General features: G+C 40.0%; 1 protein-coding gene across 2 annotated transcripts in view; it reads left to right on the plus strand.

Annotated features, from left to right (window-relative positions):
• The window catches only part of ATP6V1C1 (ATPase H+ transporting V1 subunit C1), a 48,248-nt gene extending 35,597 nt beyond the window's left edge, over nucleotides 1-12,651 (plus strand). For both annotated transcript variants that reach the window (XM_001155312.6, XM_009455756.5), the window contains exons 9-13: nucleotides 6,388-6,480; nucleotides 6,568-6,661; nucleotides 8,148-8,245; nucleotides 9,685-9,811; nucleotides 12,020-12,651. In XM_001155312.6, the coding sequence (XP_001155312.1) occupies nucleotides 6,388-6,480; nucleotides 6,568-6,661; nucleotides 8,148-8,245; nucleotides 9,685-9,811; nucleotides 12,020-12,115 (508 nt within the window). In that variant the 3' untranslated portion in view covers nucleotides 12,116-12,651. The remainder of the gene's footprint in view (nucleotides 1-6,387; nucleotides 6,481-6,567; nucleotides 6,662-8,147; nucleotides 8,246-9,684; nucleotides 9,812-12,019) is intronic.
• The last annotated feature ends 10,047 nt before the right edge of the window (nucleotides 12,652-22,698 follow it).

Raw genomic sequence — 22,698 nt, forward strand, 5'->3', positions numbered from 1 at the left:
GAAGAAGTTAAAATGCTTAAATAGTTGCCTGAGGCATATGGCTGTGTAAAGTATCCAATGGCAGAGTTAGGGCTAGAACTCACATCTTTTAGCTCCAGGTCCTGTACCCTTTTAACACTATTTCATGTCATTTTTCTGTGTTCTGCCATTGCCACACCAGATATTCTTTGAGAAAATATAAATACAGTGTATCTCCACCCCAAAGGATTCTTATAGATATATATGTGCTTCAAGGGGAGGCAGCAGGGTGGAAGATATAGGAGGCAGTAAAGAAGTGGAATTAGTAAGGTCAGGCCCATGAAATATTTTCTTTTCCAGTTTCATTGTGTCATGTGGGAAGTAGCTTAGTATGATGGAAAGAGTCCTGGACCCAGGGATCTGAGTTCTATTGCTGTTTCTGTCACCAGTAGAGTCTGTCACTGGTAGGGTCCGTCACTGGTAGGGTTGTGACTTCGAGTTGTCCAGGTTCTTGGTGTTTTGAACAAAAAATTGGACAAAATGCCCAGCAAAGCAAAATAAAAATGAAGCAACAAAAGAACGAAAGCAGGGATTTATTAAAAACGAAAGAAAGTACACTCCACAGTGTAGGAGCAGACCTGAGCAGTGGCTCAAGGGCCTGGATACAGAATCTTCTTGGGTCCAAATAACTCCTACAAGTTTCCCATTGGCCACTTCATGCTCACCTCATGTAAATGACGTGGTAGCCTGCAGTGAGCCTCATTGGTTGCAGAAAGCAGCCAACCAGAGGCTGAAGTGAAGTTACAAAGGTCACACTCCTGTGCAAATATCTGATTGGTTGCAGAAAGCAACCAATCAGAGGCTAGGGTGAAGTTACAAAGTTATACTTCTATGCGAATGAAGACTTGGCCTCCCAATCAGTCTGATTTGTTGCAGACAGCCAATTTCCCATCTGCCATGCAGGAAAGGTCAAAAGGAGTAGCCTCTGGTCCTTTTGTTACTTAGGCGTGGAAAGTTAGGGTTTTCCTTTCAATTTAGTTCTAGGAAACCGGGGTGAAACAACCTTAGGTTCCCTGCCTCCAGACCCTATTTCCTGCCTCAGTTCTGCTACCAACTTGCTGTGTGACCTGGGGTAAGTCTTTTAACTTCTCTGGGCCTCATTTTCTTTGTCTGTAAATGGAGCATAGCACCTTCCTTGTATATATTATGAAGTTATTTTAAGACTTAATGGAGTATTCAAAATACAAGATAATATTACTGTATTTTCACATATGTTGATCTTTTAGGAACTGAACAACAAACTTGTGCTCATCATGAATGTTTTTTTTTTTCATTTGGAGGAATATCTTTCCTTCATACCACCTCTTCACATGGTAAACTGAAGACTACAGTTGTGTCTTGATATTGGTGGCTCACTTAGGCTGTTGATACTGACAGATCTTTAGGGCATTAGAGCTGTAGAGGTTGACTCTGTGTCTAGGAGGCAGATAGAGGAGGAGAGTGAGGACGTGGTGCACACAGAATGTCCTCCAGAGATGGACATACGCCAACCCAGATGTCCAGGGGGATGGTGTGTAGGCTCATTAAGTAAGCTCAGATTTACTCTGATAGAAAGACTTTAAAAATATTCCATCAGAGATTTAGATCTTTGGACAGTCACTTTAGTAGTTTAAAGGGCAAATTTCAGGAAGGGAACAGTTTAATGCAGTCAAGACTTGTTTGCAAGTGACTTGTAAGTGCACACTAATCTTCCTAGAGCTTCCAGCCTTTCCTTGCTCAGTGAAAACGTCTTTTCTACCTATTTCTCAGTTCAAAGTACATTTGGAATCACTGACTCAAAAACTTACCTGTTTAAATTTAGTCAGAGAGAACATAGCACTAGCTCAAATAGCACCATCAAGAGTATGTGCAGTTCATGTAGGGGCAAATAGGCTTTTTTGAGTGAGCCTGGAATATTGTCTGCCATTTAGGAAAGATCTCTATGACCTGATGCTGAATTTTTGGCTTATCATCACAACCAGCATTTTTGAGTAATTACTGTGAGCTAGTCTTTGTTCTATGTGCTTTACACAAGTTAATTAATTATAGGTAGTAACACATTACTTTTTGGTATGATAACTTGAGTGATTATTGTTGGGAGCAGTGAAGATGAAAGTGGAATTTTGAGGTAGATTGAAAAATATTCACTTTAATATTCAATCTAGTATTTTTCAATCTATTCTTCTAACTGTCCTCAAACCTGAAAGAATTTTAAAGTTCACAAAATGTAACTATTTATAAAATATTCTACAAAGATTGGACAGTTTTGAAATACTACCATTGCTGTGAGGCTAAATGCAGCAATGTGTATAAATGCCGTGCCAAGGCTGTGGCCAAAGAAGTGGAGGCTGTGCTGCTGTTCTGCTTTTTTTTGTTGAAACACTGTTCAGAAAGAGGTGCTTTTCACTTGTCCTTTCAGAATTACCACTTTCCTTTTTTTTTTTTTTTTTTTTTTTTTTGGTCTGCTTTTGCTTGTTAAAATAGTCTGATTGAGTCAGATCACTGGTTAACTTTTGCCTTTTCTCTGTCATTGGAAGCAACATCAAAAACTCATGGATGCTTCACAGAGGTTTTTCTTTAGGGATCTGGAGTCCCCAGTGAAGCAGAGGAGCCTAGCTAAGAAGTGCAGGAAGAATGATACTGGCCACTGTCCAGAAGTTTCTTTATGTTTCAGAGTTTCTGAGGGAGATGGTCTGTTCTCCTGTCAGTACCACTTCAACCACACCCATGGCTCTAGCCTCACCTGCAGTTTTCGGACTGCTAAATCTTTGTCTGTAGCCAGCCTTCCCCCCAACCACATACCTGGTTCCTACTGGACCACTCCATGTGGTATTTCCTAGGTAACTGACACTATCACCGCACTCTCAGACTCAAACTCTCTAGTTGCCCTGTAGTATATGGCAGCAACGTCTGCCCAGTGATCCAAACCGCAAGTGTGGTAGTCAGTGATTCTGGAATCTTCCTTTGCCCTTGCACCCCCCTCCCCCCACCGGCCCCCCGCCTGCAATAGTCTAATCAGTTATGTCATTTCCACCTTCCATAGTATTTGGTTGAACCGTTAAAAATTGCTGTTTTGTAGGTCAGAAAATGGTCAAATATCTACAATTTCATAGGGTTAAATCTACTCTCCCCACTCCCCCAAGACCCACTGCCACTGCTCCAGCTCTGACTCCCTCATCCCTTGCCTGGACCATGGTAACTGACCCTAGCTGGTCTCCTTTTCTCCTCTCATCAGTCCTCCACATTGCTGCTGTTTTCATCTTTGTGACATACAAATGTGTTGCTTTCCCGTCTAAAACCCTGCTTGTCCCTCCCCATTTTGACTGCCTGCCCCCAGCACACACACACACACACACCCTCTCCTTGTACCCTATGTCCCAGCCATATATGTATATATATATTGTTTTTCTTTCCTTTTTTTTTATTTTTGAGACACAGTCTCTCTCACCCAGGCTGGAGTGCAGAGGTGTGATCTTGGCTCACCGCAACCTCTGCCTCCCGGGTTCAAGTGAGTCTCCTTCCCCAGCTTCCCAAGTAGCTGGGATTACAGGCATGTGCCACCACACTCAGCTGATTTTTGTATTTTTAGTAGAGGTGAGGTTTCACTATGTCGGCCAGACTGGTCTCGAGCTCCTGACCTCTAAGTGATCTGCCTACCTTGGCCTCCCAAAGTGCTGGGATTACAGGCATGAGCTACCATGCTGAGCCCCAGTTATACTTATTTCTGGCAATTCCTCAGATGCACCATGTTATTCCACATCTATATTCATTTGCATATGGGGTTCTGTCTGGAACGTTCTTCTCTTTTTTGTCTTTCTTTCAAACTTCCACCTGGTATCACCACTTTGGTGAAACTCCTTTGAATCCCCTCAGATAAAGTTACTAATTCCCCAGTGTATCATGTATATTTTCTATTGCAGCACTTACAACTCTATATTGCAGTTACTTGTGTATGCCTGTTTCCTTTACTAAACCCATACCTGGAGATCAGGAAATGCTGTCTTAGTTTTATACTAATATCTAGCAAGCGCTTGCATTACAGAGTCTCAGTACATGTTAAATGACTACAAGTCTGTTATAGTAAGGACTCGTGGTTTATTTTTTAAACAGTTTTAAGAAATACCTTTCCTTAGGGGAAAGAGGGAAAGCAAGTGGCTTTTATTTATTTTTCATAATAAGGTGGCATAGTAGGATTTAGTTATAAGATAAGATGGAAGTTTTATCTTGGCTTTTTTCACCATCAGGATTTTGAGTAAGCCATAGGAATTTGCTGTGTCCCAGATCTCTGCACAATAGCTAGGAACCTGCTTAATTGGTAACCTGTTCATTGACACAGGGCCATGTCAAGCACCAAATGCTTTTGGAAGGGTCTTCAAAACAGCAAAGTGTTGGATAAGTTTAAAAGATTACTATGATAACAGTAAAACGTTATTTGTGGCCCTGAAATAGCCTGTCAAGTTAGATTTGGATTTGTTTTGATCTCAAGCAGTTCACACATCACTGAGTAAATCTTGGCAAAGCAGAAGATCCTTAAACGGTTTTTTAAATCGAGCTCTGTCCACTTGGTAGCTGCCCTTCATTGGGTTTGATGGACACCAGGAGCAAGAATTAAGGGTAATCATTTTGAGACGATACAGTTTAACAGGAGGTTCTAAATCCAGAGTACTTGAGTTTTCTCTGCATGTCAGCGATTACAGTGATCAGTACTCCTGGAGGTGTCTGCTGGTCATACACTAGGGAGGTGCCCCTGCTGGCTGGCTGACGAGGAGTAGGGTAGATTCAGTACTTAAAGCCATTCTGTGATTAACACTGTAATTGCCTCCTGAATTTACTTGGCTAAACAGGTGGTTCTTAGGCTTCAGGAAAAACTACACTTGCTTTAAACATTTTTTTAATATAGTATCTTTAAATTCCCCAGCATTCCTCCATTTTGTAAAATTTCCTTTTTCTGATTTCAGAAGTACCACATTGTAAAACTGAACATTAAAAAACAAAGAAAACAACCAACAAAAGGGCACAAGGACCCTTTTGGTAGTGAGGGGTATGTTTATTGTCTAGATTGTGGTGATGGTTTCATGGGTATATGCATATGTCCACACTTCAGATTATAGACATTAAATGCGTACAGTTTTCTGTATAATGATTATATCTCAGTAAAGCTGTTTAAAAAACACTAAACATTAGAAGAACTCCAGTATGTGAAAGACAGAAAGGAGAAGAGATTCCCCTCAGTAACATTCCCCTGCCCCAAGGTTATCGCTGTGGAACAGCTGCCTGTGCAGCCTTGTGGACCTCACATAAGGACTTCTATACAGGAGGCACTATAGATAAATTCTGAAAGCCAAATTTGGACCATACTATCACAAGCGATACCATTCACCTTTCAAACAGTGGACTTTCACCCAAGGTATTACAGATTTAAATGACCATTAAAATTTCCTGGCAGTTGTGTCTGGAAAGGTCTTTCTAGTGATGTCCATGGAGCTGTGACTGAATGGAAGTTCTGACCTCACTGGGACCTTCTAAAGCCTAAAATGGAGCCATGAGATGCATACAGGCACATTTATTCAGAGATTACTTAGACAGTTGTGTTCATCAGGGTTTTTTTTTTTTTTTTTTTTTTTTTTGACAGGGACTCACTCTGTCACCCAGGCTGGAGTGCAGTGGTGCAATCTCAGCTCACTGTAGCCTCAACCTCCCCAGCTCCAGTGATCCTCCCACCTCAGCCTCCCGAGTAGCTAGGACTACAGGCGTGCACCATCACGCCTGGCTAGTTTTTGTATTTTTTGTACAGACACAGTCTTGCCATGTTGCCCAGGCTGGTCTCAAAGTCCTGAACTCAAGCAATCACCCACCTCAGCCTGCCAAAGTGTTGGGATTACAGACATAAGCCACTGCACCCAGCCTGTCAGTTTTTGATTGAGAGATGTCATGGGAGCAAAGGAAAGATCCAAGGTTTAAGGTACTGGCAATGCAGAGAGGCTAGGCTGGGCCTCAGTGGGGCTGAGTTGGCCTGGAGAAAGGAAGAAAGAATTAGGCTTCCAGAAAAGAAGAGTGTGCTTATCAAGGAGACACTGGAAACAAAGCAGCTTGGCGCTGATGTTGATTGAAAAGTGTGGTTCTTAGCGTTTGGATGCTTTACTGGAGTTAATGTCTAATTTTGTTGGTTAGTAAGAAATAAATGTAGAGTGTTAAGGTATCATAAGCAAAATAAATCATAAACATTCAGTATCTTCGGTGTTTGAGGCAATCCAGATTGAAAAGCATTGAGGTGATTTGGGAAGGGCTATTATACCCTACTTTTCTCTTCCACCTGTTTCTGAATTTTGCCCTTAATATGAAAGACAGCAATACGTATAAATCTTTAAATGGACTTTTTTTTTTCCATAGTGTTCTTTCAGAGGACCAAGACAGTTACCTGTGTAATGTCACCTTGTTTAGGAAGGCAGTTGATGACTTCAGACACAAAGCCAGAGAAAACAAGTAAGATTATTGTTTTTTTGTTTATTTACTTTGTTAGATCAGCTGTATACAATGTGAACAATTTTGTTTTTTTTCCCCCAAATTTAGATTCATTGTTCGTGACTTCCAGTATAATGAAGAGGAGATGAAAGCAGATAAAGAAGAAATGAACAGGCTTTCTACTGATAAGAAAAAACAATTTGTATGTGTTTTTAATATTTAGTATTATCAGTACTAAGCAGAAGAAAAAGTGGTATTGCTTTCCTTTGATTTAAAAGAAAGTAAAAATCTGCTTTGGTTTTAAGACATTTGATTTTAGTTTTTTTTTTAATTGAATAATCAGAATGAATTTCCTCTAAAGCTTAACTGTTCTAGAGATAACTATTCTATTTCTAAGAAAGCTTTCTTCTAAAGCTTATGTCTATCTGAGATAGAATAGAGTAGATAGAATAGTTATCCTAAAATACATACTTAAAAAGAAATTACTCCACCTAAATCCATATCAGACATTAATTTTAAATGCAGTATTCTGGTTAACATCCTTGTAGGTGAAGGGTGATTTTAGTTAAGTAACGAAGTTCTTTTCAGTAAGACTTTTCACTTTCTTGAGGCAGATTTTTTCAATGCCTCAATCTTTTATTGAAGCAATTTGTATTTAAGCTATTGGAGAATTGGTGTGTTCTAGGTGTAATGGGAAACGAGTGGAATTGTGAAAATCAAAGATGGTGTTAACTTTCTTGCCATCTTCAAGTGTGGGATTACTGTGAAGAGTAAAAGCTTGTTTGGAAAGGGAAACATAATGAGTGAAAATGTGTTTCTCTTAATACTGTAAGAGGAAATTAAGGGAAATATTGAAAATTATTTCCAAGTACTTTATAAGCCATATCATCTCAACTAGGAGGAAACTCATTCTAACCAAGTAATGTCAAAATAACCAGCTTTTTAGGGCAAACCCAAAATCCTTTTAAAAAATAGATATTTTGACTAAAGATTTTCACTTGTTTTGCTATCCTTTTGCTTAAATTAATTGTTTGATACATCCAAATGAGCCTAATAATGTTATCCAAGGAAGTGTTAGCTGAATCTTTTAAGTATGGAGAGAGGAGGTATTTGAAATCCGCTTAATCCTACTAAATATTTGAAGTTTAAAAAGAACTTAACGCTATATAATTTAGAACGTAAAGAGGTTTTAGATGTCTAGACCAACTCCCTTTTTTACAGATGGGAAAACAAAGAGCTAGTGCTGTTAAATGACTTGCCTACATAACTGTTTATCTTTGTTACTAAGAAGTTGTTTGTAAGTTGAATTTCATTTTACATGTATTAAATGTTTTAGAGTGTTGTGTAGTAAATTCAGATCTTTATATTTTGATTTTCCAACCTAAGGCATTTCTATATTTTGTACCATTTTAACTACTTTTATTAAAATATATACCTTTTTCTGTGTTAGTGAATTGGTTCAATGCATTTTAGTGTCTGTTGAGATCTCTCTGTAGTGGCGAACCTTTTAATCTAATTTAAGATAAGGTATCTGAGATAATGAGAATAATAGTGAAACATGTAGAAAGTGAATTATGCGACTTAATTCTTCTATAGATTCCTAATAGGTAGTCACTTAAAAAAATATTTGGTCTATCTAATTGCTATTTCTAAGACCAAATTTGTGGTAATTTTTTTTCTTTTTATAGGGACCACTTGTACGGTGGCTGAAAGTGAATTTTAGTGAAGCATTTATTGCATGGATTCACGTGAAAGCATTACGGGTTTTCGTTGAGTCTGTTTTAAGGTAAAGCAAGTTAATTGCCAAACTTGGAACTGAAGAGTTCATAGATTCCTTACATTGGACCTCTTTATTATAACACAGTCCAGCAATAGGAAATTGATTTGGAGAAACCGAAGGGCCAATCATGAGACAGAGATTGTCAGTATCATCATACAGCTTATAAAATGCATATTAGTCTTGTTCTTTAGCACCAGGTTTAGAAAAAGAGATTTATGCTGCCATACCCTCAGGTTCTTTTTCTTGTGTAGGTACTTAAAAGTAGATTAAATATTAACCAATATTTGTTTAAAAGGAAGATCCTTCAGGTGTTTTATATGTCATTGGATACATAGTATGCTAATGACTTATTGAAATCATTTCATATTAACCTAAAGTATTTTAATATTTTGAGATATTTTAAAAATCATATTCTGGTCCAATGTATGGGTTGCTCATATTAGAAATAGTTTTAAAAAACCCAAAACTTGGCCGGGTGCAGTGGCTCACGCCTGTAATCCCAGCACTTTGGGAGGCTGAGGCAGGCTGATCACGAGGTCAGATTGAGACCATCCTGGCTAACAGGGTGAAATCCTGTCTCTACTAAAAATATAAAAAAATTAGCCAAGCGTGGTGGCACGCGCCTGTAGTGCTGGCTACTTGGGAGACTGAGGCAGAGAATCACTTGAACCCAGGAGGTGGAGGTTGCAGTGAGCCGAGATTGTGCCACTGCACTATTGCACCACTGCACTCCAGCCTGGGCAACAGAGCGAGACTCCGCCTGAAAAAACAAAACACAAAACAAACAAAAAAACACCCCAAAACTTACATGTAACCATAAAAGTATCTGCTGACCTTACTTCTTCTTATTTCCTGAGGATATTCATATATTACCTTAAAAATTGAATGGTAAGCTGGGCGTGGTGGCTCATGCCTGTAGTCCCAGCACTTTGGGAGGCCAAGGCGGGCAGATCACAAGGTCAAGAGATGGAGACCATGCTGGCCAACATGGTGAAACCCCGTCTCTACTAAAAATAGAAAAATCAGCTGGGCATGGTGGTACGTGCCTGTAATCCCAGCTACTCAGGAGGCTGAGGCAGGAGAATGGCTTGAACCCAGGAGGCGGAGATTGCAGTGAGCCAGGATTGCACCACTGCACTCCAGCCTGGCAACAGTAAGAAGCCGTCTCAAAAGAAAAAAAAAATGAATGGTAATTGAAGTAATTCCTAGTAATTGGCGTAGAGATTTCTAGTGGACAGTGGGGACCAAAGGTTTGCGTTTCTGTTTATATTGAAGTTTTTTGTGTATATTAGTTTCAGTTTCTATATATATTAGTTGAACTTGTAAAGGGAGATATTCTCTCCCCGTTAACCATGATTAAAGAGTATGAGAATATTTGCTTTGAAAAGAAAAATCTCTTTACATGTTTGCTTGTATTGCGTACTGTATTTCTGCTTTTTTGTAAGGTATGGCTTGCCAGTGAACTTCCAAGCAATGCTACTTCAGCCCAATAAGAAAACTTTGAAGAAACTGAGAGAAGTATTACATGAATTGTATAAACATCTAGACAGCAGTGCAGCAGCTATTATTGATGTAAGTACTTATTAGCCCAGTAGAGTAAGAATTGAAGTGAATTTCAGAAAAAAAATGATTGAAAGAAGACAGAAAAGGGAGAGTAAGTATGATACTTAATCATTTTTTATTACTTTGAGGTTCTCAATTTGTTATGTAAACATAGTAATTTACATCATTTACCCTGTTTTATACTAATTATATCTGTGTTTTGCTTCTTGGCATTTCCACAAGCTAGTAATTATCTTGCTGTGTATCAGATGTTTATAGCTGCAGAAATACAGAAACCAGTGATACTAGTTATTTACAAAAACTATAAATTGCAGAGAGGAAGAAAATAAGCAGTTATTTTAATTTTATTTGGTAGAAGCGATAGAGTCAATAGATGAGTATTTTCAAGGTAGGTTCATTTTTCTAAAATGGCGTAGCTGGGCATGGTGGGACATGCCGGTAGTCCCAGCAACTGAGGAGGCTGAGGCGGGAGGATCACTTGAGCCCAGGCCTTCGAGACCAACCTGGGTAACATAGCAAGAACCCATCTGAAAAAAGAAAAAAAAAAACAGACCAAAAAATGTATTATGTGTTTATATCTTCTTTTAAACAAAACTGTTATTTTTTAAACAAAAGAAGATATAAACAGAGTTACTTGTGTTTTTTTGTTGTTGCTGTTTAAAATTGTAGTGGGCCGCTGGGCGTGGTGGCTCACGCCTGTAATCCCAGCACTTTGGGAGGCCGAGGCGGGGGGATCACCTTAAGTCAGGAGTTTGAGACCGGCCTGGCCAACATGGTGAAACCCCGTCTCTACTAGAAATACAATAATTAGCTTGGCGTGGCAGTGGTCACCTATAATCCCAGCTACTCTGGAGCCTGAGGCAGGAGAATCGCTTGAACCTGGGGGGGTGGTTGCAGTGAGCCAAGATTGCACCACTGCACTCCAGCCTGGGTGACAGAGGGAGACTCCGTCCCAAAAAAAAAAAAAAAAAAAAAATTGTAGTGGGCTTTTACTTTATATTTTTGGTTTTAAATATCTTGCTGATTTTTTTTTTTTCTCTTTAAAAGTTTAGGGTAGATGGTAGCATCTCACATAGGCATTAATTAGAACTATGAAAAATCAGTTTTTCTTGATAGAAGGAAATGCGGGAAATGACTTGCTACACTTTTTTTCTTTTTCTTTTTCTTTTTTTTTTTTTTTTCGAGATGGAGTTTCGCTCTTTTGCCCAGGCTGGAGTGAAGTGGCGTTATCTTGGCTCACTGCAGTCTCTGCCTCCTGGGTTCAGGCAGTTCTCCTGCCTCAGCCTCCCGAGTAGCTGGGATTATGCCTGGCTAATTTTTGTATTTTTAGTAGAGATGTGGTTTCACCATGTTGGCCAGGCTGGTCTTGAACTCCTGACCTCAGGTGATCCGCCCACCTCGGCCTCCCAAAGTGCTAAGATTACAGGCGTGAGCCACCTTGCCCCCGGCCAACTTGCTACACTTATCATGCAATTGTGGATAAAATGAGAGGTATAATTATTTGATACATAAATGTTCTAGCAGTAAATTCTTATAACATGCATTTATAATAAGTGTTATCCTTGCTTGTTTTTTTGGCTCTGTTGCTCAGGCTAGAATGCAGTGGCATGGTTTTGGCTCACTGCAGCCTCAACCTCTATGCTCAAGTGATCCTCCCACCTCAGCCTTCCAAGTAGTTGGGACTATAGGCACGCAATACCACTCCTGGTTAATGTTTTTATTTTTATTTTTTGTAGCAATAGAGTCTCACTATGTTGCCCAGACTGGTCTTGAACTCCTGGGCTCAAGGCCTTGGCCTCTCAAAGTGCTGATATCACAGAATAAGTATTACTTATAAATCATACTTGCTTTATTTTTACTCCACATTTTGTAAGTCTTGTATCCCATCAACTCAGTATTCTAAGTCCAAGATCTAAAAAGTTAATTTTTACAGTATACATAAAAAAGGTTGGTGGGATCATGCTAAATACATATGCAGTCAGAACGCTTGAACCTGGCTTTACCACTCACTGTCTGTGTTTCCTAGGAGAAGTCAGTCTTTCAGAGATTGTTTTCTCATTTGCAAAATGGGAATAATGTCTAACTCAGGTAAATTAGCCTTAAGTGCATACATTTAGCCCAGAGTAGATGTTCAATAAAAAGGTAAATGTTAATACTTGCTTTCTTTTTTTGAGTTCTGTAAATACAAAATTGAATAATTGTCTGTTTTTTCCATAGGCTCCTATGGATATTCCAGGTTTAAACCTGAGTCAACAAGAATACTACCCCTATGTGTACTACAAGATTGATTGCAACTTGCTGGAATTCAAGTGAAAATGGGCTCCTCCCCCGACAATCCTGTCCTTGTGTTTGTGTGTGCTAACGGAAATAAGTTGCAGTATGGTCGTACTTTTAACTCTAGTATCCTTTGCTTGCTTCTTACCCCCTTTCCTAGGTGAATTCTCCCACAGTGGTCTGTATCTCAACATTTTCTTTTTAAAGGAAAAAATATATATATATTGTTTCTTTTTATTGATCAGGTCTGTAAATGTGTACTAAAAAAATCAGAGTTTATTTATAAACAGAATAGTTTATTTAAAGAGAAGGTCTTTTCCTTATTGATATCATGGTATGCATTAATTCCATTTGTTACTATTGTGCACAAAAGCCCTGTTCACAGGGGAATGGTGTAAACATTTATACTGTTTTGTTCACTGTATTTAGTAGACATAACTGTTGAATAGTTACTGAATCATGATGTAAAGAATATGTGACCATCTTCAGGTATGGGATTTCTGAATGTTTCAAATTTCAATCAGTGAGCACTGTCAACACCCACAGGAGAGAATAAAATTACCTGTGCAAAGGTGTATTGTGGTGTGTGTAACTTAAGATTACAGTTCGGTTTGAGAGTTAAATGATGTCATAGCTCACTTGCTATGCGACTTCCAGGATTTTGTTTTTACTGAGGTGTAACCATTTGTGTTGTCTGACTTTCGTATGATTTAATTGAGCCAAATTTGGGTCAGAACACAAATTTGAAGATGACTTTTCAGTATATGATGGGTATTTACATTTGAGCACTAGAATTTTAGGTCTCTCAAATAATTAAGAATAGAGCCAGTTTTGAATAAAGTCTAGCAGAACTATGCAGCTTTAGTCATTTGTTTTGTCTAAGTCTGTATTTTATGTGTTGTCTTCTTAAGATCTATAATTTTGGCATTTATGTCATTTGTGACATAGTCTGAAAATAGAGACATTGTTGGCCTTTAAAATCTCAGAAATGAATGACTTAATTTAGTGTCCTGAAAGAGCTTTTAAAAGAGGATTTTGTGGCAATGTTTCTCTTACTATGTACTCACAGGTTTGCAAATGGGAAAAAGAAGTTTACATTTCAGTTTAGGGGCATGTCTAAGCTATGCTATTCCCTTTAGAAAATTAGCCTCCAAAATCTTTTGTTTCAAAATTTTATATTATTTCATAAATAATTTCAAGCAAATACAGACATCCACAATGTAGAACATGAGAGACCCCCTCCCTCAATTTCCACCTCCCAAGGGAAGTTTATGTATTTTTCTAGGCCCTTTTCTGTGTCTTTACATCTCTCTCACACACACACACGTATACACACACACAGTTTATTTTTAATAAAATAGGATTATACTACACACATCCTGTCACTTGCTTTTTTGCTTAATAGTATATCTAAGAGAATCCTTTGTGTCAATGAAGCTGGAGCTACCTCATTCTTTTAACTGGCTGCGTGGTGTTCCATTGAGTGTCTGTCATCATGTGTTTAGCCGAGTGGATGGATAGTCGGCTTGTTTTTAGTTTTTGCTCTTAACAAACACTGCTGCAGTCAGCATCCTTGCACAGATTTCTTTGTATACTTGTATTAGTATTTCTGTAAGATCCGAGAAGTGGAATTTGTAGGGTCATAGGTTATGTACACTTAAGTTTTTGACACTCACTGCCGAGTCATCTGTCAGAATTCTAAACTAAAGACATGTTTGGAGTGTGGATTTATCTTCAGTTTTTCTTTGGACAAGAGGAAGCTGTGAAAGATTTTGCTATCAGAAAATTTTGGTTCTTTGTCTTTTGCACATGTTCTTTGAGTCTTAGTATCTGTAACATGGCGCTACTCTCTCTATCATAGGGGGGCATGTTTTGACATTAAATTGACTTTTAAGAAAAACATGTCACTAACCTGAAGCTCAGCCATGCAGTGACTTTTAAGGTTTTATTTAGACTTTACTGTTGTTCTCATGAGAGTAGGTACAGACTGCATAAGGTTTAGAATCCCAGCATATGTCTGAAACGACGGGACTTTCACTGTGATTTCCACCAGAGAAATTATAGCAGAGTGGCTGAGCATGTGCTCTGAGGCCAGGCCCCAGCTCTGCTGCTGACGAGCTGTGTGGTCCTGGGCAGAGTGGTCTCCGAGTTCCAGTCCCTCCTCTGTAAAATGGGCATGATTAGAGTGCCCACCACCACATTAGGGATGTTGGGGTGAGTCAGTGTGACCCCACGTGCACAGAAAGTGCTGCGAGTGGTGCATGGTGAGAGGTTGATGCAGGTACTTAGCCCTTGGGGAACACATGCAGTTCCTTTTCACTGTGTTTAATTTGGGAAAATCCAGATCCACATCATTGTAGAGTCTGAGGGTTAGAAGGAAGTCATTGTGTCTAACATAACAACAGAGCAGTTTGTGTCACTGAGCTCCAGTCTGTGCTGGATTATTGATATTGTTGGTGGCGGTCACCATTCCTGGAAAGGGACTGTCCCAAGCCACTTACCTTCCCGAGGAGTCTGCTGGTTCTCCTTGAGGATAGTGGTTAGATAACAGACTCATTAAACATTTACTGAGTGTCTGTCAGGGATCATTCACATCCACATCATCCTCGCGGCCCCTCCCCGTGTTGTTCATGGAGGGAATACTGACGGTCCCCATTTTCATGTATGGAGACTTCAGGTGAAAGAAGTTAAGTGAATTCTTTGTTGAGTCACAAATTTTGAGCCAGTCAGAATTTGAACCTAAGATTTTTGACTGCTGGTTGTCACACTTCCCGCCCCACACTCAACTGTTGTGTGAATGAGCCAGACACATTGCTTAACCTGAGTCCGAGATGGACAATGGTATAGGAAAGATATTCGGTATGGAGAATCAGATGTTAACTTGTGTTGCTATTTTTGTTTTGTTTTGTTTTGTTTTGTTTTTGAGACAAGATCTTGCTCTGTCACCCAGGCTGGAGTGCAGTGGCATGATCAGGGCTTACTGCAGCCTCACCCTCGACTTCCTGGGCTCAAGCAATCCTCCCACCTCAGCCCCCAACTAGCTGGGCCTACAGGTGCGCGCTGCCACGCCTGGCCAATTTTTAAAATTTTAGCACAGATGAGGTCTCACTATGTTGCCCGGGCTGGTCTCGAACTCCTGAGCTCAAGGGATCCTCCCGCCTCAGCCTCCCAAAGTGCTGGTGTTACAGGCATAAGCCACCACGCCTGGCCTGTGTTGCCATTATATTTGGCAGGAACCCAGAGTCCAGAACATTTCATCTATGATGGATTAGATAATGTGTCTAGTTGTTTGCATGCCAATTTCAGTAGCCTCAGTTATTCAACCTAGGAGATTTTTCTACCTCTTTACTACCCTGCTGAAGTTGCTCTTCAGCAGAAAATCTTTGTGGAACACATTCCACACTTTGAAATCTTCGTGGAACAAAAGATATTTGTGGAACCAATCTTTGTGGAGCATATTCCAGCTTTTTGAATGAGTGCATATCCAGTAGTACCTTTAAAGTAACACTTTGTACATAACGAATACTCAGCAAATGTGAAACTTTATTTGCTCTTACTTCAAAATTAGTCCAAAATGTTGGAAATAAAATATAAGACATTGATCTAGATATGAGGTTTTTCTCCTTCATTCTCAGCTGTCGAAGAAATCAAAGTAGCATATGCACAAGGTTAAAAACCACATATACAAATACTATAGAACAGCTTATAATGAAAACCTTGCCTGCCTTTATAAAAAATGTGATTATCTTCTTCTGTTAATGTCAATAAAAGATGGTTTGTCCTAGAAGGTCTATAAATGGTATTATGTTCTGGAGGAAACCTAGCAAAAACTTTCCTAGTTTAGTACTTGTCTCTAAATTGATGTTCACCCATTTCAATATTGCACTTATTAATGGTCTTTATTTTTCTAGCATAGATAACAATTGATTCTTTAGATTCATATATGGAGGTAATTCTTGCTTTCTAAAGAAAGGAATATGGCACATTGGAACCATTTTATTCACCAGTGGATTTACCCTTAGAGTATTTTTAGATCTGAGCTGATGACTTGTGAGAGAAAAAGGGAACAGAGTAAAGCCATGGAAGCCATAAACAGTAAGAGACTGCCGCCTGGCATGGTTTCTTCTTCTGCAGAAGATGAAACTGAGGAGAAACAAGACAACATCCTTCATACCAGGAATGGTCAAGATAATGCAAGAAGAAAAAAGCTTTCAAACAAATCAGAAGGCAGTCAACAAACAGAAAGGGGGACATTCCTTCCCTGGCAGTTACTCAAAACTGAAATTGCTTATTGTGTACACCGGGGCTTGTACTTGGGGAATTTAATAAAAATGCTCATTACCAAGCTCCAGAGAGATGTGGTTTAAAGTCTTAAGTAGATCCAAGGAATAACCTACATTTTAAACAAATACCCAGGAGAATCAGAGGCTAGGGGTTAGTTGTAATCGGATACTACCTTTTAATGATTCTTCCTCTGAACCCTCAGATTGGGGTGTTGATTTAGAATTTGTAAGCATCTTGAGGTCTCATTCAAATAGTGATTCTTCTCTATTGACAGAGACCACACTTAATAGAATCATCATGGGTAAATCAGCTTTTTCTACTGTCACTTGAAGAAATATTCCACGTCGTTAAATCAGTAGAACTGGAGAGTTCTGTCTCAGCAGGAATTGATCAATAAAGATGTCTTTTGCCCTTGGAAGGCCATAGAATATCAAGTTGAAATTTGCAAAAACTCTAAAATGATCAAGGTCACATTTTCATCTTTTAATTGAGAACTCATTGTGGACATAATTTGTCACTGCTTGTAAAGTGTAAAAAGAAACAACCAAAACAGACTCTGAAAGAATGGTTTATATGAGGAAGCCCTCCCCCCCCCCCCCCCCCCCCCAGAAAAGGGCTATTAAGATGAAAGTGGAAGAAGGAGTTGGAGGCAGCAAAGGTTATTGTTGATGTTGGACAAAGGAAGGAATAAACTGTATGACACCACCTTGAACTTGAAAGTCATTTGTTTTTTAACCAGAAGATGAACAGGAACTATTTAGAATATCAAATCCCAAGAGCAGCTTTCATGTATTTTGCTGTTTCCTAGGTATGTGGATGGCCTCACCACATAGTCCCGTGACAAATCTTAATTATTTTTTTCACCAACACAACTTGCCATATTTTATATAAACTACTTAGATACATATTTAGACTGTTTCTCAAGAGTGCTTTATAGTTGAGTACGGGTTTTATGCATTGTTAGAAGCATAAAGACCCTTGTTTTTTAAATAGAAATTGTGACTATGCAGATACCATGTTTTACCACAAGAGGGCACTCTGGTGCCACTGAAAAGCAAACCGGTAGTTTCTCCTCCCTGCATTTTTGGTTCTGACTTGTACAGTCAGTTTAGAGAAACCTACACTCTCTGCATTCTGGTTTGGTATATTTTGTGACAAGCGTTTATTAATATAAAGTTCTCAAAAAATGTTAGATGACTTATTTTGTGACACTCTAGCCTCTGTGTGTGTGTGCATAAAACCCACACATCTTTGAGCAGACCAGTGCCAGCCAGTGACAGTTTTCACTGAAGATCAAATTAAAAAGGTAAGGATATATGTATGTGTGTGCATGTGCGTGTGCGTATATAATCACTTACTCAGATAGTTACTGAGCATGTGCTGTGAACCAGGCATTGTGTTAGGCGCTGGGGATTTAATGCAAGCAGTCAGATGGGCACAGTGCCTACCTACCTTGATGGGGCGTGCAGCCTAGTGATCTGGTGGCAATCTTACTGGACAAAACACAAACCCGGCAGCCCTAAGTTAGGAAAAGGATTTTACTGATCTGTGAAACCCACAGTCTGAAAACAAACTGACTTAAGGGTATCTGTCCAGAAAAGTCAACCTATGTTATCAGTCAGTGGGTAAAGAATAGACACATCATTTTATCACGTTTGACCACCTAGTCGGCCTGGCTTAGCAGTGTCCAAAATAATTTCTTATGATGATGGACATTCTATACCTGTGCTACCCAATGCCCCTAGTCACATGTGACTGAAGATCACTTGAAATGTGGCTAGTGTGACTGAGGAACTGAATTTTTTTATCTAATTTTTTTTTTTGAGACAAGGTCTGGCATTGTTGCCCAGGCTGCCTTCTGGGCTCAAGCCGTCCTCCCTCCTCAGCCTCCCAAGTAACTGGGACCACAGGCACATGCCACCACATCCGGCTATTTTTTTTTTTCCCGGTAGAGACTGCTCACCATGTTGTCTAGGCTGATCTCAAGTTCCTGAGCTCAAGCAATTGGCCTGACTTGGCCTCCCAAAGTGCTGGGATTACAGGTGAAAGCCACTGCACCTGACCAATCTTATTTAACTAATCAAATAGCTACATGTGGCTGGTGGCTACTGCGCTGGACTTAGAGGTCTAGTTGGTCACACCTGGCTAATGAGCCTTTTTGACCTTGAGTTTCCAATATATCCCATATCCTTTGGCTTTTTTTTGTTTGATTTTTATGACTGGAAGAGCCAGCCTTGCTTCTGTTTACTTTGATTGCTAGATTTAACATCCCCACAAGCCTGAGAAACAAAGAGAGGAAAGGATTGCTCTTGGAATCATTGTTGATGTGCCTCAGATTGCTACGCAGGACAGCATTCTCTTTGATCACAAAAGACAACTACATATACTTTGTGCATTGATGTGCATGAGAGTAAACTGGTTGTCATACTGAAAGACCAGAAGCTGTTTCTGATGGGAAATATTGAATCAGCAGAATTGAAAACACAGCTGTGTGGTTCTAATGGGAATATAATTTCTTCTGTCAATCAGTGCTCACTTAGTATCCATTGTGTGCAGAGCATTCACTATTCCAGCCTCTGCAGGGAGACATCAGGGAGATGCTCACCACGTGCTTTTGAATGATATTATTTGTCTTTATTGACTCTAAGAAATGTAAGAGGTTCATAAAACATTGAAGCCGTTAAGGCCTTATTTGAGAAGTCTAGCAACTCACAGTTGCCCTTGGAAAGAGGCAAATAGGAAGGGGAGAGCCCTCTGTCAGACTTGTTTTCCATCGGTGACATGTGGCATGGATTTTACCTCCTACCGTTAGCTGGCCACCCTCTGCATTCAGGCTTGTGAAGCATTCTGGAGGCCCCCCCACCCCATCCTCCACTCCCGGCTCTTCCTTTGGCATCCCCACTGGCCATATTTCTTTCCTAGTCTGTTCTGACAGCCTCCTAACTGGCCATTTGTCCCCAGTCTCTGGTCACCTTCAGCTCACCCCAGTTCTGGGACCAGAGGACTGGCAAGTCACTTCTCACAAATTCCGAATTGCTGCTCACTTGCCCTCGGGATAGAGGCTCTGTTCAAACTGGACTTTCTTCCCTTTTAGAATTGGCTTCTCTATGTGTTCTCTGAAAGAAGAATATCGTTTACTGTTGTTGATTTGATGGGGGCCGCTTTGGAGGAGGAATTTAGACCATAGATGGTTCCTAGGGATGCTCCAGCAGTCTCCTCTCCTTTCCTACCTCCTCCAAGCAGGCCACATGAGCCAACTTCACATCTGTGCTCTCTCAGGATGTAAAATCGTGGGCAGACTAGCATCCCAGGGTCTGAATCATTGCTTCCTCTGTAGAAGAAGGATAATGAGGATAACACTATAGGACTATTGTGAGAATGAGGATTAAACCGCAGGTCCAAATTTTCTAGCATGGTACATGGTGCAGAGGAGGGGCTCAACATATTAACTGCTGTTGTTATTGTGTACTACCCTTTTCCATGCTGCATGATTTGTGTTTCTTTTTTGCCTACTGACTCATATCTATGTGAGATGAAATTAGTTCCTCTTTAACTGCATCTGTTTAGAAGGCAGATTTCCCATTAAAAACCTGCTGGCATCACATGACCAGCAAATTCACACCAACGTGTAAACCCAAGAAAACTGAAACCATATATTCACACAAAAACCTGTACACAAAAGTTGATAACAGCATTATTCATAATAGCTAAAACTGGAAACAACCCAAGTGTGCATCAACTGATGAATGAGTGGATGAACAAAATCCGGTTTATCCACACAATGGAATATTAGCCATAAAAAGAAATGGAAGTACTGACCCACGCCACAACATGGATGAACCTAGAAAACATCGTGCCAAGTGCAAGAAGCCAGACACAAAAGGTCACAGATGACTTCATTTATGGGAAATGTCATGCATAGTCAAATACATCGGTATAGAAAGAAGATTCGTGGTTGCCAGGAACCAGGATGGGAAGGGATTTAGTAGTGACTGCTAATGGGTACAGGGTTTCTTTAGGGGCAATCACGTTCTGGGGTTAAGATAGTGCTGATAATCACGCAACTTTATGAATATATTAAAAATCACCGAATTGTATACTTTAGAAGGTGAATTTTGTGGTATATGAATTGTTTCTCAATTTAAAAAACCTACCAGGAATTAGCTCAGATTTTCTACAAATTCTCTTAATTCTTTGCTTATCTGTTTATATCGATAAAATTTTTAAAAATTAATTTGAATTTCCTTTTACGAATGGTAAGGAGATTTGCCCTTTGGGGTTTCATTCCGTCCAGTGCTCTTGCTGTCGATTCTGTCCGTTTGCCTTTTTTGTTGTTTTCGTTTGTCCGCTCAGCATCTCAGTTGGCCTTAGCTGCAGCCGTCTGCAGCCGCCTCCTCCACTTGGGGGTTAGGTTGCAAATCTGTCCCAGAGTAGCTCATCTCACTGGTTATCACATTAGCAGTCACTCATGTCAGCAGTCCCCGAAGAAAAGATAGCTGGCTGGCTGGGGATAAAGCATCTGAAACTTTGCTGGTCTGATGATATCTTTCTGTTGTTTCAGTACATGTGTCACTGACAACTTGCTTAGGTAAAAGTGCCCATAGTTCCTTCATTTGTTCAACAACCATTTACTGAGGGCAGAATCCTCATTCACTTAGTGAATACTTAGTAATTGTTGAATACCTTGGTACTAGGGCAGGAGCAGCCAAATGAGAAAAAGGACTCTGTCCACATGGAGCCTACCTGCTGGTGGACGATACACAATAAACATAGCGAACAAGGTAAGACTTTTCGCCCTCTGCACCTGTAAGGCCATTGAGGACTGACCTGGGCTGGGAATGGGTAGGAAGAGCTGCTTCAGAGGGGTGTCTAGATATACCCCAGAGGATGCCAGCCACGTGAAGACCTAGGGGAAGGAAGTGTCTCATAGAGGTTGGGTAATAGAGGATCAGCGTGGCAATAGCTGAGTGAGTGAGTGAAGGGTGTGGGATGTGCAGCAGATGCACCTAGGCGGGGTCTTCAGAACATGGTGAAGAACTCAGACTTTTTTCTTCTAGCAAAGGGAACCCATTTTAGGGTCTCATGTGCATGTTTCAAGGATCACTGCAGCAGTGGTCATACTTGTGTGTTTGTAACCCCAATTTCTTACGTCGTGCTTGGCACGTTCATAGTAGGCACTGGGTTCTGGTTCAGAACTGAAGTGGATGAATTCATGGAGAATGTACTAAACCCGGAAGTGTGCCAGACTCTGCACCCGAAAGTTCTCTGCAGCTTCTCAAACTTTAAGAGTGTTCTGCAAACACACTGAATGCTTTGCCTGGATCTTCCTGTGAAGATCCAGGCAGAATTTAGTAATAGAAATTTGTAAAATTTTTTATTAAATTCTTTTGCAACTCTCTTGATTTTTTCACAAACATAGTCATCATCTGTTTATCAAATTGGCATTTTAAATAATATTTGACACATAACTGGCTGACTCCACAGCTCCAAATTAGTCACACGGTAGTCTTTTGATAATAGCCAACGTGACAGCAGGGATTTTTTGCACGAGGTGGGGAGCATTCTGGTTTCCTTTTCATTTTTCCAATATGTCATATTTCTCACTTCCACTTTTCTTAGAGGGGAGGGTTGTCTTTTTGCTTCAAATTATTATAGGCTTTTACTGAGAGACAAGAGGCTATGATCCCCACTCAGTAGAAGAAGGGTTTAAGTCTATCATATAAATTGTTGCCGCTCTAACTTCTCTCTGTCCCTGCCTCTTAAGTCATTTATGGTATTTGTTTGGGTAGCTATATTGCATTTCTTCCGTTTTTCCAGGGGAAATACGGCAACTTTGGAGAGATATGAACATGGGAATATATGAATTGATTGCTTGAGAAGTGTTAGTGTTAGTTCTGGAATGGAGTCCTGTGTCATTAGGTACTTATGTTGAAAGGAAATGTAGAATTTTCCATAGTCACAGCTTTCCAGATTTTAATTGGCTGCTTGCCCTCGTGTCAGACTTTCTTTTCTAAAATAAATGTTTTGGATGGCTCTTATCTTTACAACCAGGCACACAGCTTCATTTCCTCCTGACTAGGAAAGTTAACTCTTCAGCTACATGGTGGTACACAATGTTGTCCCTGCTCAGCAGCCCTTGAACATTCATTAAATCCCACATTAGAGCTGCAAGGAGATAGTAACATTTATTAGGTGCCTGATTTTTTTTTTCTCTGAGAGCAGATCTCGCTCTGTTGCCCAGGCTATAGTGCAGTGGTACCATCAGGGCTCACTACAGCCTCAACCTCCCAGGCCCAAGTGGTCTTCCTGCCTCAGCCTCCTGAGTAGGTGGGACCACA

The sequence above is a fragment of the Pan troglodytes genome, chromosome 7, assembly GCF_028858775.2.
Source record: "Pan troglodytes isolate AG18354 chromosome 7, NHGRI_mPanTro3-v2.0_pri, whole genome shotgun sequence".
NCBI lineage: Eukaryota > Metazoa > Chordata > Mammalia > Primates > Hominidae > Pan > Pan troglodytes.